The sequence below is a fragment of the Nerophis lumbriciformis genome, linkage group LG27 (genome assembly GCF_033978685.3).
Source record: "Nerophis lumbriciformis linkage group LG27, RoL_Nlum_v2.1, whole genome shotgun sequence".
Taxonomy (NCBI): domain Eukaryota; kingdom Metazoa; phylum Chordata; class Actinopteri; order Syngnathiformes; family Syngnathidae; genus Nerophis; species Nerophis lumbriciformis.
Window position 1 is genome coordinate 23,847,987 of NC_084574.2, and position 14,514 is coordinate 23,862,500.

Sequence of the window (14,514 nt, forward strand, 5' to 3'; positions counted from 1 at the left end):
AAAACTAATTAAATCATTAGTAAAATGGAGGCTTCTCAGAGGGTGCGATAACTTCTGGAAATGACTGGCTCAGAATGGCCAAAGGTATATATGTGTGTGTTCAAGTTAAATGAAACGGCAGGCTGTCTTCTTCTAATGAATTTATTACAATCTATGCAAGCTGGGTAACGTTTGCTGTGGTCTGGAACAACATGGCACACAAACAATTATCAGAAATGCAGCCAATATTACATACAGATGATAGGTTGATTGGCAACGCTAAATTTTTCCGTAGTGTGTAAATGTGAGTGTGAATGTTGTCTGTCTATCTGTGTTGGCCCTGCGATGAGGTGGCGACTTGTCCAGGGTGTACCCCGCCTTCCGCCTGAATGCAGCTGAGATATGCTCCAGCACCCCCCCCCCCCTGCCCCCCTGGCCCCAAAAGGGACAAGCGGTAGAAAATGGATGGATGGAATGTGTCATGAGACATGCAAATATAACTTAAATACTCAGAAGACATAAGTAATGGAAATTAAATGAGCTCAAATATACCTACAAATGAGGCATAATGATGCAATATGTACATACAGCTAGCCTAAATAGCATGTTAGCATCGATTAGCTTGCAGTCTTGCAGTGACCAAATATGCCTGATTAGCACTCCAGCAAATCAATAACATCAACAAAGCTCACCTTTGTGCATTCACGCACAGTATAAAACGTTTGGTGAACAAAATGAGACAAAGAATGAGTGGCATAAAACACGTCTTTCTGTGGCAGCATTGGAGAAAGTTGTACATGTAAACACACTACAATGAGTTCAAGGATCGCTGAAATTAGGACAAAACAGTGCTTGCCAAATACTCTCATCAGTGAAGCATTTTTACTACAAACAGTGGGATTTCTATCAATTAGGAAGGTTTGTGTCACGTTTGTTCTACTACAGAAAATATATTTAATTTTTTTTTTTTTCTGCATCTTTTTTCATTTTCACACATCTCTGAAAGAGGTCCAGGGAGCCACTAAGGCAGCGCTAAAGAGCGGCGGGTTACTGACCCCCGCACTAAGCTAAGATGTTGTTTGAACAAAATAGCTTAGCATATAGAGTGCAACCTGCTTATCTCAACTGTCTGGCTGTCATCAACGCAAGCAGTTGTCAACATAGTGGAAAAAGAAACCAAAATTAACCGTTGCTGACTTGCACATTTACTTGTGCTGTAGAATGGAGACTGTGCGATTCTATAAAGGATTTTATTTTGTTATTTTTCTCCGTTTGAACATTATTACACTTTTTATTATTGTTTTCATATTATATGAGGCCTTTTCCCACCAACATTTCATGAACTTAAACTTAGAAACTTTAGTTCCAGGAAGTAAAGGTTTCAGGAACTTAAAGTAAAGATGTGTGGTTTGTGTTTCCACCATATTTGACAGTTACTATAAGTTAGTTAATACAAGTCAGGCTGATGACGTATGGAGGAGTGGTTTAGTTAGTATATATCTACATTGATACCTTACCATGCAAATAAACAATATTAGGTCATATTTATTTTACTTAAAGAAGCCATATGTAATAATGTGGTCAGAAATGGTACTACAATCACGGTCAAAATTCTGTATTCCCTTCCCTTTCTCCCTGACTGAGGTTGCCAGATACGTGCAGTGATTTCTCCAGATTCTCTTAACCTTTTGCTGATATTATGGACTGTAGATGGTGAATTCCCTAAAGTGTTGAGAAATGTTGTTCTTAAACTGTTGGACAATTTGCTCACGCATTTGTTCACAAAGTGGTGACCCTCGCCCCATCCTTGTTTGTGAATGACTGAGCATTTCATGGAAGCTGCTTTTATACCAAACCTGTTCCCAATTAGCCTGTTCACCTGTGGGATGTTCCAAATAAGTGTTTGATGAGCATTTTTCAACTTTCACAGTCTTTTTTGCCACTTGTGCCGGCTTTTTTGAAACATGTTGCAGGCATCAAATTCCAAATGAGCTAATATTTGCAAAAAATAACAGTTTCTCAGTTCAAACATTAAGTATCTTGTCTTTGCAGTCTATTCAATTGAACATAGGTTGAAAAGGATTTGCAAATCATTGTATTCTGTTTTTATTTGCCATTTACACAACGTGCCAACTTCACTGGTTTTGGGTTTTGTATTACACATTAGAATGCATAAAAAAGAGAAAAACATTGTTCTTGTCTCACATAGGGATTGTGTTCAAAATGCCCCCCACAATGCAGTTCCCCTTAAAGTCAGAAAGTGACAAAAAAACACAATCGTAAAAAGTGGTTATCGTACTTCCTAAATATTTATCATACAATTTACAGGAAAACTCCAAACTGAAAAAGACATAAAACCCCTTTTAGTTTCCAAGTCCTACTCTTGTTGTGGGACTGGTCTTGTTGTAGCAGCCATCTGTTTGTTCACAAGAAATGTGGTGGAAGTGTTTTGAAACAGAAATTTGGAGGAATGTGGTTGTTATTTACTGGGATGTAGGTAACCTGATCTTTGAGTGATGCAGCTGGAGAGGCAAAAACAATAGAATGCTTCATACTGAAGGCTTTGTTTGGTGTTTGGTGGCAAGCAATATGAGTCCTGCTTACATTAGTGACGACAACAACAAGGCCCTTCTTTATTCATCTTCATGTTGCTGTGTAAGGTTTTGCAACAATAACATACACGCAGAAAAGTAAGTTAACGACAGCTTTTCAACTTATATTTAATTGAATAGACTGCAAAGAAAAGATACTTAACATACGAACTGGGAAATTTTATTTTTTGCAAATATTAGCTCATTTGGAAATGAATGCCTGCAACATGTTTCAAAAGAGCTGGCACGAGTGGCAAAAAAGACTGAGAAAGTTGAGGAATGCTCATTAAAACAGTTATTTGGAACATCCCACAGGTGAACAGGTTAATTGGGAACAGGTGGGTGCCATGATTGGGTATAAAAGCAGCTTCCATGAAATGCTCAGTCATTCACAAACAAGGATGGGGCGAGGGTCACCACTTTGTGAACAAATGCGTGAGCAAACATTTCTCGAAACGAACTATTGCAAGGATTTTAGGGATTTCACCATCTACGGTCCGTAATATCATCAAAAGGTTCAGAGAATCTGGAGAAATCACTGCATGTAAGCATTGATATTATGGACCTTCAATCCCTCAGGTGGTACTGCATCAAAAAGCGACATCAGTTCAGAAAACCACTGTCAGTAACTACAGTTTGTCGCTACATCTGTAAGTGCAAGTTAAAACTCTACTATGCAAAGCGAAAGCCATTTATCAACAACACCCCGAAACTCCGCTGGCTTCGTTGGCTCATCAAGATGGACTGATGCAAAGTGGAAAAGTGTTCTGTGGTCTGACGAGTCCACATTTCAAACTTCTTTTTGGAAACTGTGGACGTTGTGTCCTCCGGAACAAAGAATTGAATAGACTGCAAAGACAAGATATTTAATATTCAAACTGAGAAACTACATTTTTTTTTGCAAATAATCATTAACTTAGAATTTAATGGCAGCAACACATTGCAAAAAAGTTGGCACAGGGACATTTTTACCACTGTGTTACATGGCCTTTCCTTTTAACAACACTCAGTAAACCTTTGGGAACTGAGGAGACACGTTTTTTAAGCTTCTCAGGTGGAATTCTTTCCCATTCTTGCTTGATGTACAGCTTAAGTTGTTCAACAGTCCGGGGGTCTCCATTGTGGTATTTTAAGCTTCATAATGCGCCACACATTTTCAATGGGAGACATGTCTGGACTACAGGCAGGCCAGTCTAGTACCTGCACTCTTTTACTATGAAGCCACGTTGATGTAACACGTGGCTTGGCATTGTCTTGCTGAAATAAGCAGGGGCGTCCATGGTAACGTTGCTTGGATGGCAACATATGTTGCTCCAAAACCTGTATGTACCTTTCAGCATTAATGGCGCCTTCACAGATGTGTAAGTTACCCATGTCCTGGGCACTAATACACCCCCATACCATCACACATGCTGGCTTTTCAACTTTGCGCCTATAACAATCCGGGTGGTTCTTTTCCTCTTTGGTCTGGAGGACACGACGTCCACAGTTTCCAAAAACAATTTGAAACGTGGACTCGTCAGACCACTTTTCCACTTTGTATCAGTCCATCTTAGATGAGCTCAGGCCCGGCGAAGCCGACGGCGTTTCTGGGTGTTGTTGATAAACGGTTTTCGCCTTGCATAAGAGAGTTTTAACTTGCACTTACAGATGTAGCGACCAACTGTAGTTACTGACAGTGGGTTTCTGAAGTGTTCCTGAGCCCATGTGGTGATATCCTTTACACACTGATGTCGCTTGTTGATGCAGTACAGCCTGAGGGATCGAAGGTCACAGGCTTAGCTGCTTACGTGCAGTGATTTCTCCAGATTCTCTGAACCCTTTGATGATATTACGGACCGTAGATGGTGAAATCCCTAAATTCCTTGCAATAGCTGGTTGAGAAAGGTTTTTCTTAAACTGTTCAACAATTTGCTCACGCATTTGTTGACAAAGTAGTGACCCTCGCCTCATCCTTGTTTGTGAATGACTGAGCATTTCATGGAATCTACTTTTATAGCCAATCATGGCACCCACCTGTTCCCAATTTGCCTGTTCACCTGTGGGATGTTCCAAATAAGTGTTTGATGAGCATTCCTCAACTTTATCAGTATTTATTGCCACCTTTCCCAACTTCTTTGTCACGTGTTGCTGGCATCAAATTCTAAAGTTAATGATTATTTGCACAAAAAAAAAATGTTTATCAGTTTCAACATCAAATATGTTGTCTTTCAACTGAATATGGGTTGAAAATAATTTGCAAATCATTGTATTCCGTTTATATTTACATCTAACACAATTTCCCAACTCATATGGAAACAGGGTTTGTATAATAGTTTTGTGTTGTAGATGACAAAGCATATTATTAGTATTAATGGTATCATTAGTAACATTTAAACGTTTTTTTTTTTTTTTTACTCTTTTCTTACATTGTTGCTGTTTTTTGTAGTATTTTTAGAATCTGCTGTGGGCCAATAAAACATTTGAGGGCTGTAAATGGCCCCTTGGCCGCATTTTGGACACCCCCCGCTCAAATGGAAAGGCGAAGTTTGCAGTGATACTGACACCTAGATAAGACGCACAAGTTTTTGTAAAACCGATACAGATACTTTCCTGCTTCTCAAAACTGATAACATCTATATCTGTTGGTTCTTAAAGTTAGATTTTACTGTAGTTTGAGCACACATTTCTTAAAGGCTGGCTATTAAGCAGCTTCTTTCCGTTTGTGTTTATTTGGAACATGCATGCATACAACATGATGCATCACCATTTCCAGTTTCTCTATTCAACATGTTCGAAAAGGAGTAGGAAGAAGCAGAGCTTATTTAATCCTACCCCTTTTCCTTTACATAGCAGTTGCTGACACTTATGTTCGTTACCTGTCCTCAATTTATTCATAATATACTCCATAAATAATAATATTGATGTTTAAATAATTATTGAAGTAGGTTGTATTTCATATTGTGAGATAAATAAGATTATCAATACATTCAGAATGTTTACCATAATTCTTCTTTGTACTTTGAAAACACTTTAAGTTTGAAGAGTTTCTTGAAGTGGATCATATTAGTACATTGTTGGATTGCTTTGCTTAGTCCATTCCATGATTTAATTCCACATACTGATATACTGAAGGTCTTAAGTGTTGTACGAGCATACAAATGTTTTAAATTACATTTTTCTCTAAGATTATATTTCTCCTCTTTTGTTGAGAAGAATTGTTGTACATTCTTGGGTAGCAGGTTATAGTTTGCTTTGTGTATAATTTTAGCTGTTTGCAAATTCACTATGTCTTGGAATTTTAGTATTTTTGATTCAATGAATAAAGGGTTTGAATGTTCTCTATATCCAACATTATGTATTATTCTAACTGATATTTTTTGTAACACAGTTAATGAATGAAGTGTACTTTTGTAGTTGTTTCCCCATATTTCTACACAATAACTCAGATATGGTAACACTAGCGAGCAGTAGAGAATATGAAGTGATTTTTGGTTTAGAACATGTTTTGCTTTATTCATTATTGACGTGTTTCTTGCTACTTTATTTGTATATTTTTTACGTGAGATTTCCAGTTCATTTTATCATCAATCATTACACCTAGAAATGTGGTTTAATTTACTCTTTCAATTTCTAGTCCGTCTATTTGTATTTGTGTTTGACTTTTTCTTCTACTGTTACCAAATAGCATTATTTTAGTTTTACTGAGATTCAAAGATAGTCTGTTTTTGTCAAACCATCTTTTTAATTTGTTAATTTCTTCTGTTATTATTTGTATTATCTTCTGTGTGTTCTCTCCTGAACAAAACACAGTTGTATCGTCCGCCAATAATACTAACTTTGAGTCTTTTGTAACTTTACAAATGTCATTTATATAATGTTTAAGACCAACCCTCTGATGCCATACCGTTCTCATTTTTTAATTAAAATATTGTGTCAAATGCTTTTGTTAGATCCATAAACACTGCTGCTTCACACTGTTTAGACTTAGACAAACTATTGATCCACAAGGGAAATTGTTCCACACAGTAGCTCAGTTTCAAAGGATGGAAAGGGTAAGGATGGAAAGGATAATGCAGGTACAAAGTAGACTAAAAATGTACCATAGTAGCAATATAAAATATAACATATATGTAATATTTACATATTATATATACAGTATATGATATATACTGATATATTATATTATATTTTTACATACAATATATAACAAATCCCAATTACCGTGTACAATATTACAGTAATTACATTGGTGATTTCTTCTGTTATTTCCATGTGCAGGCATCTTCCCAGGCTTTCAAAATGTTGTCGTATTGATACTGGTGTTTCACGTGGCTGATAAGGTTTCATGTGTTGAAGCTCAATGTTTTTTTTGTCCTACTCGTGGAATGTTTGCAGAATGTTTGCTGCAAATACCAATTGAAAAGTCAGTGAGCAAAGGGGAAATTTCCACAGGAAAGAGTGCTTGATTTGTAAAAAAAAAAATCACCTACAGTACAGTGCAGGTAAACTTGCCTCATTGAAGCCGGTTTTTTTTATAGGTATGACATAATTGATTTTATCAGCCCAATGTAATCTGTCTGATATTTACAGTATCGTGCAGCCTTAGTTTTAAAAAATGGGTTGTACTTGTATAGCACTTTTCTACCTTCAAGGTACTCAAAGCGCTTTGACACTACTTCCACATTTACCCATTCACACACACATTCACACACTGATGGAGGGAGCTGCCATGCAAGGCGCTAACCAGCACCCATCAGGAGCAAGGGTGAAGTGTCTTGCTCAGGACACAACGGACATGACAAGGTTGGTACTAGGTGGGGATTGAACCAGGGACCCTCGGGTCGCGCACAGCCACTCTTCCACTGCGCCACGCCGTCCCTCTATTCAACAGAGGGACGGCGTGGCAATATGTGTTTTAAGCATATTACTGTCAACTGGCACCGTATTACTGTATGTACTGTTTAGGAACTTGTTTGGCATCTATGTGGTCACATCAATTATTTAATTGATATTTGAATTAGTGATACTCTGGTTTTCCTTAGTAATCCCTTCCAAAGGTTTTGACAGAAACAAAATCGTACAAAAACCAAAGCAATTTTTCCCATAAGAAAAGATGTAAAGCCTATTAATCCAACCCAAAAAAATAAAAACACAAAACACATGAATAATTTGAGAAATGGGTGAATAATAATTTGATAGGTAAATAATGATTTGAGAGATGGGTCAATAACAGGTGGTATATTTCATCATTGATGTCAGTCAACAAAGATCAGATTGTTTCCTACCATGTTGATCACTTCTTCTAAGATGCTTGACATTTGGTCTTCAGCAGCTGGCAGTCCCAGCCTGAGCAGGAGGATGAGGCCGATACCTCCATGACCTCTTTAGCCATCGCTGTGCGCGACCTCCTGTTGGCCTTCACCTCTATGAAGCAAGCCGCCATCTTGGACCAACGCTTCCACCCCAAATGGCGGCCGATCGCTGCGGTCTCCCTGCTGGCGTTGGCACTCATGTTGTACCTGCACTGGACAGTGGGGGGCGCAGACGCACCTGTGGACACTCTGCAGCTGTATCGCAGCGACGTGCTGGGAAACATGGACGCACACGCCCGCCGCCGCCACAGGAGGGTCAAAACTTACAATGACACCTACCCTCTGAGTCGGCCTGTCAGGACCAAGGACGGCGTCAGGTACTGCATCGGGGTCATCGCAGACCTGGACACGGCCTCACGCAGCACCAAGGACCAGACCTGGTTCAGCTACATGAAAAGAGGTCATGTGACCGTCTCACTCGGTGCTGACAGGCTGGAAGTGGAGTGGGAAGATCACATGATCACGCTGGAGACTCACCTGGCTGAGAAAGGACGAGGTAGTGTGTGTGTCTGTCTGTGTGTGCATATTGTCTGTGTTGTGTGTGTGTGTGCATATTGTTTGTGTGTTGTGTGTATGCATATTGTGTGTATGTGTGCATATTGTCTGTGTGTTGTGAGTGTGTGCATGTCTGTCTGTGTGTGCATATTGTCTGTGTTGTGAGAGTGTGTGTGCATATTGTTTGTGTGTTGTGCGTGTGCATATTGGGTATGTGTGCATATTGTCTGTGTGTTGTGAGAGTGTGTGTGCATATTGTCTGTGTTGTGAGAGTGCGTGTGTGTGCATATTGTTTGTGTGTTGTGCGTGTGCATATTGTGTGTATGTGTGCATATTGTCTGTGTGTTGTGAGTGTGTGTATAGTCTGTGTGTTGTGTGTGTGTGTGTGTGCGTGCGTCTGTGTGTTGTGAGAGTGTGTGTGTGTGTGTGTGTGTGTGTGTCTGTGCATATTGTCTGTGTGTTGTGAGAGTGTGTGTGTGTGTGTGTGCGTGCATATTGTCTGTGTGTTGTGAGAGTGTATGTGTGTGCACATTGTCTGTGTGTTGTCTGCATATTGTCTGTGTGTTGTGAGTGTGTGTGTGTGTGTGTGTGCGTGCATATTGTCTGTGTGTTGTGAGTGCATATTGTCTGTGTGTGTGTGTGTGTATGTGTGTGTGTGCATATTGTCTGTGTCTTGTCTGCATATTGTCTGTGTTGTGAGAGTGTATGTGTGTGCATATTGTCTGTGTGTTGTGAGTGTGTGTTGTGAGTGCATATTGTCTGTGTATTGTGTGTGTGTGTGCATATTGTCTGTGTGTTGTCTGCATATTGTCTGTGTGTTGTGAGTGTCTGCATATTGTCTGTGTGTTGTGAGAGTGTGTGTGTGTGCATATTTTCTGTGTGTTGTGAGAGTGTGTGCATATTGTCTGTGTGTTGTGTGTGTGTGTGTGCGCACGAATATTGTGTGTGTGTGTGTGTGTGCGTGCGTGCATATTGTCTGTGTGTTGTGTTTGTGTGCATGCATATTGTCTGTGTGTGTGTATATTGTCTGTGATGTGAGTGTGTACGTGTGCTTATTGTCTGTGTGTTGTGAGTGTCTGCATATTGTGTGTGTGTGTGTGTGTGTGTGTGTGTGAATATTGTTTGTGTTGTGAGTGTGTGCATAGCCTGTGTGTGTGTGCATGCATATTGTTTGTGTTTGTGAGTATATTGTCTGTGTGTTGTGAGTGTGTACGTGTGCATATTGTCTGTGTGTTGTGAGAGTGTGTGTGTGTGTGCATATAGTCTGTGTGTGTGTGCATATTGTCTGTGTGTGTGCATATTGTCTGTGTTGTGTGTGTGTGCGTGCATATAGTGTGTGTGTGTGTGTGTGTGTGTGTGTGGTGCGCGAATATTGTCTGTGTTGTGTGTGCATAGCCTGTGTGTGTGTGCATGCATATTGTCTGTGTGTTGTGAGAGTGTGTGTGTGTGTGTGTGTGTGTGTGTGTGTGTGCATATAGTCTGTGTGTGTGCATATTGTCTGTGTGTTGTGTGCGTGCATATAGTCTGTTTGTGTGCATATAGTCTGTGTGTGCGTGTGTGCATATAGTCTGTGTGTGTGTGCATATTGTCTGTGTGTGCATATTGTGTGTTGTGTGTGCATAGTCTGTATGTTGTGTGTGTGTGTGTGTGTGTGTGCGAATATTGTCTGTGTTGTGAGTGTGAGTGTGTGCATAGCCTGTGTGTGTGTGCATGCATATTGTCTGTGTGTTTGTGAGTATATTGTCTGTGTGTTGTGAGTGTGTATGTGTGCATATTGTCTGTCTGTGTGTGTGTGTGTGTGTGTGTGTGTGTGTGTGTGTGTGCATATAGTCTCTGTGTGTGTGCATATTGTCTGTGTTGTGTGCGTGCATAGTCTGTTTGTGTGCATATAGTCCGTGTGTGCATGTGTGCATATAGTCTGTGTGTGTGTGTGTGTGTGTGTGTGTGTGTGCATATTGTCTGTGTGTGTGCATATTGTGTGTGTTGTGTGTGGCCTCCATGTCTGACCAAGCATCTCTTCTCCAGGCATGGAACTGTCTGAGCTGGTGGCCTTCAATGGTCACCTGTACAGTGTGGATGACCGCACAGGTGTGGTGTACAGGATCGAGGGCAGGCAGGCAGTGCCCTGGGTCATACTTCCTGACGGGGACGGCTCTGTTTCTAAAGGTCAGTGCCTCACTTGACCTCGTCAACACACATGTGGGTTTGGTGCTGTCTATGACAGAGACACAACTGCCAGCATTAAAACTTACACACTTTTGACTTCCTGGCTCAAAAAGTTCCATCATGTCTTCTTCTTCTTATACTTTTCACTTTCTTCTAGTCAGACTAGGTTTCAGAGTAAAAGAGGGAATATTTGATGTTTCTTCTGTCACCTGACACAGTGGTCTATAAGAACACTTGATAGGCCACATAGTGGTCAGTGCGTATTGTATTTTCCAAACTATAGAGCACACTTGTATATAAGCCACACCCACTACATTTTTGAAGAAAAAGAGACTTTCCTTATATTAGCCACATAAGCTGCAGATTTATACATTGTGAAATTAGTTTCATACCTTAATTGTTTCCAGACGGTGCCTGTCACACGGCAGTAAAAGGGCTGATAAAACAAAACAGAAGTCATTGTGATGAACACATTAGCTGCGGAAGCTACTTCTCCAATCAGCTAAACAGACTCAATAACTCCCCGGTGACGTCTGTAAGTTTACTGTGGAGTTTATGAAACTGAAACAATACCAAAAGAATGGCATTGTAAGTTAATAATACTAACAATGACAATTGTACGTGTGTTAGCATATTAGCTAATGCTAACCACGCTAGTTCAATTACGTTATCTTAGCACGTACAAATATGCATCAAACATGTGACGTGTAGTAAATATGAATTGTTTTAGTTATAGGCACAAACATACCAGTAGAAACGCTATAGAGAACGAGAAGACAGAACGGCACTTATTCTTCCGGTTTAAAGCATGAAACATAAGGAAATAATGTAGACTTCCAACCAAAATTACCTGAAATGAGCAAACTCGTCCAAAAGATGGCGCCATAGCACAAGCAACACACCTTTTCAGTCTCTGGGAAAGCCGCAGGGTGCAGAGGTTGGGGAAAAAAGTGGTGGCTTATAGTCTTGAAAATATGGTATAAAAAGTATACTGGGGCTTCCTTTTCAGTAAGCTTCAAAATAAAAGCATGTCACTATTAACTTGCATTCTAAATCTACCTCAAGTAACATTTTTGAAAATGCTTGTCACCATAAGAATGCACATCTGCGAACACGTTTATTGCTGTTAATTGGTTCCTGAAAATTAATTTCCACCAAGTAGGAATCAATAATTTGACATCAAATATTTTCATATCTAGAACATATAACAACTGTTTGACTTTCTAAATAGTTAGCAACATTATGAGAGCCCTAAAGACCTACCATGAATCGATTAACGTGGACCCCGACTTAAACAAGTTGGAAAACTTATTTGGGTGTTACCATTTAGTGGTCAATTGTACGGAATGTGTACTGTACTGTGCAATCTACTAATAACAGTTTCAATCAATCAATCAAACACATGAAATAACCTTCCTGGGGGACATGCTTTATCAGTATCATGCTTCAAATTACAAAACATGCTCATTCTTTCTAGCTGTTAATCATGACTTCCTCATTTTGATATATAAAAAAAAAAAAAACAGCAAAAATGTGTTCATTTGTATTCATTTTTGTTTTGGAAGTTAAATTGTTTCACATATTGTGATCCTGAGGTGATGTTGGTGATCAATTTAAATGTATTATTAATTGAGTATATTTAATTTTTCAGTATCAAATAGTTCAAGTTACTCGAAAAATGTTAAATTTTAGGGATACATTTTTGTTTATTTCTGGCAAATTGGTGCACTTTAATCTTTTTGTTAGACTAAAAAGGTTATTTAATGTAAGTTGATCTATATTTCTTTGTTAGTAATACACATGCAATGTAATGCAGAGGTGTACTTATAACAATTTTATAGACAAATTATTCTATTTATAGTCATGGTGGAGAGTAATGACATAATGACAAGCACTGGACTAGTGCAAGAAGGTGAAATGTGTGTGTGTGTGTGTGTGTGTGTGTGTGTGTGTGTGTGTGTGTGTGTGTGTGTGTGTGTGTGTGTGTGTGTGTGTGTGTGTGTGTGTGTGTGTGTGGAGGCTTTAAAGCGGAGTGGCTGGCAGTGAAAGACGAGTGTCTGTATGTTGGCGGTCTTGGAAAGGAGTGGACCACAGCTACTGGAGAGGTCGTCAATAACCACCCAGAGTGGGTGAAGGTTGTAGGTTACCATGGCGACATCGAGCACGAAAACTGGGTGCCACACTACGACGCCCTGCGGAACGCCGCGGGCATCAATCCACCAGGTTAGTCACATTTCCCCTCCATCTTTTTAGATTTGAATCTCTTGCTGAAATAAATAAACAAGTGTGTCTTCTCCTGCAGGATATTTGATCCATGAATCAGCGGCGTGGAGCGAGCGTCTCCAGCGGTGGTTCTTCCTTCCTCGCCGTGCCAGTCACCAGCGCTACGAGGAGACGGCGGACGAGCAGCGTGCGACCAACCTCCTGCTGTCCAGCAGGGCGGACTTCAGCGACATCACCACGCGACACATCGGCCCTTTGAACCCAACACGCGGGTTTTCCTCCTTTAAATTTGTTCCCCACACGGACGACCAGATTATTTTGGCCCTCAAGTCGGAAGAAGACGGCGGCACCATCGCCTCCTACATGATGGCGTTCACTCTCGACGGCCGCGTGCTGATGCCGGAGACCAAGATAGGGGATGTGAAGTATGAAGGACTGGAGTTTATTTGACAAACACTGTACTGTGATAATTAATCATGAATATATTAATTAGCAACCTCCAGTCTGTAGAGAAAAAACTATATGAAAATAGTCTTTTTATATGAAACTATATGAAAATAGTCTTTTTTTTAAATCAAAATGTATTTTATTTTGTATTAACTTATATTTATACTGGCGAGTAATCCCAAACTGTAAATTACTGACTTATCTAAAGATAGATAATATATTTTAACTGAATAATTTAATCCCCAATGATGAATGTCAGTTTCTTCCTCCCAAATATATCAATAAAACATTAATTTATTAATGTCTTTATTGACCATCTAAAAATGTGTTTTTGTAAGTCATTAAGGAGTAAATTGCAGGTGATGATTGTTGCAAAATGACACTTTGTTATTTCAAAAGTAAATGGAGGTCATTTTGAGTGAGTTTACAGACTTGTTCCCATGGCGATGACGTCTTGAGGCAGACCGGCCATCTTGATGGGGTTAAAGGATCCCAGTTTGGCGTAGAAGTCGAGCATCCTGCGCTCGCTGTGTCTCAGCTCACAGAACACGCCTCTGGAGCCTGAAAAGTGTCAAGTCGTCATTTTCTCCCCCCTTTCTGTATGCGTCCCAATACTTTTGTTGACGGCCGTACCACTGCTCTTGATGGCGGACAACAGCTGTTCAATCATACGCTTTCCTGGCGAGGGGTCGCTGACCCTTGGCAACACTTGTCCTGTGACCAGCGAGGGGAAGTCCTCAAACGCAGAATGATTCATGTCCCCCTGGTGGTGAGTGGAGGTAACACACCCAACATCTGTATTTTATCTCCAACATTTGACATATTTGTTGTGACTTTAAACAGTCACCTGGATGTTGGCTGCAGCTGCTTTGGTGTCAGTGAGTGCCAGCATGTAGCCACACACACCCAGCTCATCCTCCAGGACAAGAGCACACTGAGGAGTTGGGGAAATGTCCCCAGTGGACAGCCTGGAGTGGATGAGACAATGTTGTCACACTATGTCGAGTGCCCCATTTTGCGTGAAGCATTGCATGCAAAATATCATTGGGTGACAGGTTGTACATATACGGTCCCCTTCCTGCTCCGTCATTGATAAGAAAATCATTTAAAATTTCTCCAAACTGCCCGTGGCGCACAGTCTTAATGCTGGGCTGGTAAAATGACGTATGAGGATCACATTCAGGTCGGGGCTGTGCCAGGAACATTGGCTATTTTATGTTTTCATTATTTTAAATGTCATGTTGCACTAAAACCAAATT

General features: G+C 40.2%; 2 protein-coding genes across 5 annotated transcripts in view; one reads left to right on the top strand and one right to left on the bottom strand.

Moving 5' to 3' along the window:
- Positions 1–13,560, top strand: part of LOC133624618 (kynurenine formamidase) — a 54,797-nt gene extending 41,237 nt beyond the window's left edge. For 2 of the 4 annotated variants that reach the window (XM_061988334.1, XM_061988333.2), the window contains exons 2-5: positions 7,885–8,420; positions 10,445–10,585; positions 12,605–12,808; positions 12,888–13,560. In XM_061988334.1, coding sequence (XP_061844318.1) covers positions 7,928–8,420; positions 10,445–10,585; positions 12,605–12,808; positions 12,888–13,258 — 1,209 coding nt within the window. In that variant the 5' untranslated portion in view covers positions 7,885–7,927 and the 3' untranslated portion in view covers positions 13,259–13,560. Of the gene's footprint in view, positions 1–7,881; positions 8,421–10,444; positions 10,586–12,604; positions 12,809–12,887 lie in introns of those variants that run through there. The other 2 variants (XM_061988332.2, XM_061988336.2) reach the window with 2 other exon arrangements.
- The window catches only part of ogal (O-GlcNAcase like), a 31,568-nt gene continuing 30,598 nt past the window's right edge, over positions 13,545–14,514 (bottom strand). The window contains exons 16-18 of the mRNA XM_061988331.2: positions 14,103–14,223; positions 13,889–14,018; positions 13,545–13,816 (exon numbers count right to left, since the gene is read on the bottom strand). Of these exons, the coding sequence (XP_061844315.1) occupies positions 13,680–13,816; positions 13,889–14,018; positions 14,103–14,223 (388 nt within the window). The 3' untranslated portion in view covers positions 13,545–13,679. The remainder of the gene's footprint in view (positions 13,817–13,888; positions 14,019–14,102; positions 14,224–14,514) is intronic.